We start from the raw sequence: 3,798 nt of genomic DNA, 5'->3' as shown, positions 1-3,798 counted from the left end.
GGGTGGCTGGAGGGTAGCAAAGTGTGCACCGGCAAGTGCGCGAGCGAAGGGGAGGGCGCGGCGCGTTGCAGAGAGCGCCCCCGCCTCTTCTGGGCGGAGGAACTTCGCTCACCAATGAAAAGTAGTCAATGACTGCAGAGGAAAAAAAAAAAAGTTTTCCTGTTGACTGTTGGAAGCGAATTGAGCAATTATCTAGTTTACCTTCTCCTCTTGGAAGTTAACGATTGGCGAGATCTTGGCTGCGTTATTGACACAACACTTTCTATTGATAGAAATAAGTAGTGATTGTCCCCGAGTCATTGGTGCGCCAAGAACTCTGCGATGGGCTGGCAGGAGTCCATTGGGCTGGGCAGGCAGGTTCGGCTGGTGATGCTGGGGAGGAGGAGGAGGAGGCTGCTGGTGGTGATGGTGCCCGTCCTCCTCTCCGCAGGTCTGTGACAAGCAGGGAACAAGGCAACGACCGCGCAGCCCAGCCCTGGCTGACGGACGCTGGCGACTCAGACATGGACAGTAGCTGCCACAACGCGACCACCAAAATGTTAGCGACTGCTTCAGCCCGGGGCAACGTGATGAGCACATCCAAACCCTTGGCTTTCTCCATCGAACGAATTATGGCGCGCACCCCAGAGCCCAAGGCCCTGCCTGTCCCTCACTTCCTGCAGGGAACCGTGCCCAAAGGGGACCCTAAGCACTCTCTGCATCTCAACTCGTCGATTCCCTGCATGATCCCCTTTGTGCCTGTGGCATACGACACGAGCTCCAAGGCAGGAGTGACCGGCTCAGAGCCGAGAAAGGCGAGTCTGGAGGCCCCGGCGGCGCCCGCAGTAGCGCCCTCCGCGCCAGCGTTCAGCTGCAGCGACCTGCTCAACTGCGCTCTGAGTCTGAAGGGCGACTTGGCCCGTGATGCACTGCCGCTGCAGCAGTACAAGCTGGTAAGGCCGCGTGTGGTCAACCACTCTTCCTTCCACGCCATGGGCGCCCTGTGCTACCTGAACAGAGGTGATGGCCCGTGCCACCCGGCAGCCGGCGTGAACATCCACCCGGTGGCCTCCTACTTTCTCAGTTCCCCTTTGCACCCGCAGCCAAAAACATATTTAGCCGAAAGGAATAAACTGGTGGTCCCGGCGGTGGAGAAGTATCCTTCCGGAGTAGCTTTCAAGGACCTGTCTCAGGCTCAGCTGCAGCATTACATGAAAGAAAGCGCCCAGCTTCTGTCAGAAAAAATTGCGTTCAAAACCTCGGATTTCAGCCGAGGATCTCCTAATGCCAAGCCCAAAGTTTTCACTTGCGAAGTGTGCGGAAAGGCAAGTACTCTGAAGAAGTCTCAGTCTCTCTATCTCTATCTCTTCTTTCCCTTCCTTTCTTCCTTATTTTTTTGGGGGTAATTATTTGTATACACTTGTTATACTTCCTCCCCTCCTCCTCCCTAGTTTCAGAGTGCTTAATTTCAGTGTGCTTGTTTGGCTAACTTGTTCTACGTGTCTTTAATCTTAAGGTCTTTAACGCGCACTACAACTTAACCCGTCACATGCCGGTGCACACAGGAGCCAGACCCTTCGTATGCAAAGTGTGTGGAAAGGGCTTCCGACAAGCCAGCACCTTGTGCAGGCACAAGATCATTCACACGCAGGTGTGTTCCTCTGTCTCAGATTCACCTGGTAAACTTAGGAGCGCTGAAATGACTGATAAAACCTTATTCTTTAGCATAAGATTTGTTTAAATGTGCTATCTGGGGAGTTGCAACATATCATTTGCCTTTGTTCTGCTTATAAGTGTTAGAGCATCACTGTTTTGCTTGCAGGACTGCACGTAATAATAACAAAACACCTTAATTCCTCTGTTTTTCCTCCCTCCTGCCTAGGAAAAACCTCACAAATGCAACCAGTGTGGTAAAGCATTTAATAGAAGTTCCACTTTAAACACACATACGCGAATACATGCAGGCTACAAACCGTTTGTGTGTGAATTCTGTGGCAAAGGATTTCATCAAAAAGGTATTGAACCCAGGAGATGTTGTCTCTCATGGCTGTTTTGGCCAAAGCCATATTAATCGTTGGGATATTTCAGAAAACGATATTTAAAATGCAAATAGTTATGTGAGGCTTGGGTTGCCAATTCTAAGACCCTACCCCTGAGTCTGATTAGTGTTAGAGAAAGGCATGGTTCATATACCAAGGGGATATATGAACCGCTGGTTCTCGCTTTATATAACTGAATTAATGAGTGTATATTAGAATGACGAGGAAAGGCCCTCCCCGTTGATGTTTAAAAATAAACTGAGGGAATCCAGTACCATGAACTGGCAGTTACAGCCCAGGCAGCTCTGGAGCTTGCTCACTAATCTTTGATGTGTCTTCTCCCTCCCCTGCATTTCAAGCTCCTTTCAGAATCACCTCCCTGTCATTTGTCTGTTTCAGGGAATTACAAAAACCACAAGTTGACCCACAGCGGGGAGAAGCAGTTCAAGTGCAATATCTGTAACAAGGCTTTCCACCAGGTTTACAACCTCACCTTCCATATGCACACCCACAACGATAAGAAACCTTTCACCTGCCCCACGTGTGGCAAGGGCTTTTGCAGGAACTTTGACCTCAAGAAGCACGTCCGCAAGTTGCACGACAGCAGTCTGGGGTTGGCCCGCACGCCGGCTGGGGAGCCAGGCAGCGACGCGCCGCCTCCGCTACAGCAGCAGCCCCCTACCACTCTGCCACCTCTGCAGCCTCCTCTGCCGCCCCCAGGGCCTCTGCAGCCTGGGCTCCACCAGGGCCACCAGTGATTGAGGCCAAGTTTCTTCTCACCCCCAGCTGGGGCCCCTACTGCAGGGGCAGAGGCAGACTAGAGCCAACCTCCAGGTCTGCAGAACCCGGGGCATGTTGGGCCCCACACTTTGAGGCGCACCAGAAACCTCTGCATTTCTTGGCCTTTGGCCTCTTGCATGCACCTGCTAAATGGTTTTGTGTATTATATTCTATATAGGCACTAACAATTATGAGAAATTTGGAGGGTTTTATGATTTTCTTTTTAATTTGGAAAGACTTCATCTCGGGTGGAGAGATGGTGTTTGTTTTGTTTTTAAACAAATTTCTGCTGTATTTATTGAGATCTGTATTATCTACCCGGGAATGCTGCACCATTTTAATTTTATTATTGTATATATTTCCATTGTGTCAATTCGGCTGTCTCAAGATGCCTGCTGATCGTTTATCACTATATCCTCCTTGGAAGTAACAACACTGTGTGTATGTTACACACACACACACACACACGTGTGTGTGTGCCTGAAAAGGTGCACTATGCATTCGTGAGCACATAGGTACACACACACCCATACACAATAGATAAGGGTGGTTCATTATGAATGAATTTGAATTTCGGTTTTGATTTTTGCACGTGAAAGTTGATTCATTGACTGTTGGAAATAAATACTTGGAACATGATTATTTAATCAACAAACTTTAGGGCTCTGTTTGTATTATTCAACTAAAGATCTCTGGTTCTGACCCTCTCTCCTCCTTTTTAAAAAGTTCAACTTTTGATTACTATCAAATGCTAAGATCTGAATATTCACCAAATGCAAATCGTCTCTGCAAGTGGTTACAGCTTTGGGTAAGGTTATGCAATTCAGTAAAGTTCAGAAAAAGAAAATGTGTATTTTTCTATCAGAAACATGACTTTGGTTTGGGTCTTCTGACACTGGTGGTGCACAGTAAGGTGAGAACAATATATCTAGGAGTCGTGTGTCACATACATTTCCACCAAAGCACCATAATATCATTTTGAAAGGTATCTATTGTTTGC

The 3,798-nt window shown here is 48.3% G+C and overlaps 1 protein-coding gene across 2 annotated transcripts; it reads left to right on the top strand.

Moving 5' to 3' along the window:
• Positions 1–503: 503 nt before the first annotated feature.
• Positions 504–2,776, top strand: Fezf1 (FEZ family zinc finger 1). 2 transcript variants are annotated; one of them, XM_027926477.2, is made up of 5 exons: positions 504–932; positions 1,083–1,304; positions 1,496–1,630; positions 1,862–1,994; positions 2,418–2,776. In XM_027926477.2, the coding sequence occupies exons 1-5, from the start codon at positions 504–506 to the stop codon at positions 2,774–2,776; spliced, it is 1,278 nt and encodes a 425-aa protein (XP_027782278.1). The 2 variants fall into 2 exon arrangements, with proteins under 2 accessions (XP_027782278.1, XP_027782277.1); XM_027926476.2 differs by having other exon boundaries at positions 504–1,304.
• Positions 2,777–3,798: the final 1,022 nt, after the last annotated feature.

This window comes from Marmota flaviventris, chromosome 1, assembly GCF_047511675.1.
Source record: "Marmota flaviventris isolate mMarFla1 chromosome 1, mMarFla1.hap1, whole genome shotgun sequence".
In the NCBI taxonomy this organism is placed as follows: Eukaryota; Metazoa; Chordata; class Mammalia; order Rodentia; family Sciuridae; genus Marmota; species Marmota flaviventris.
The sequence above is the reverse complement of the archived record's forward strand: the minus strand, read 5'-3'. Positions and strand labels throughout refer to the sequence as shown.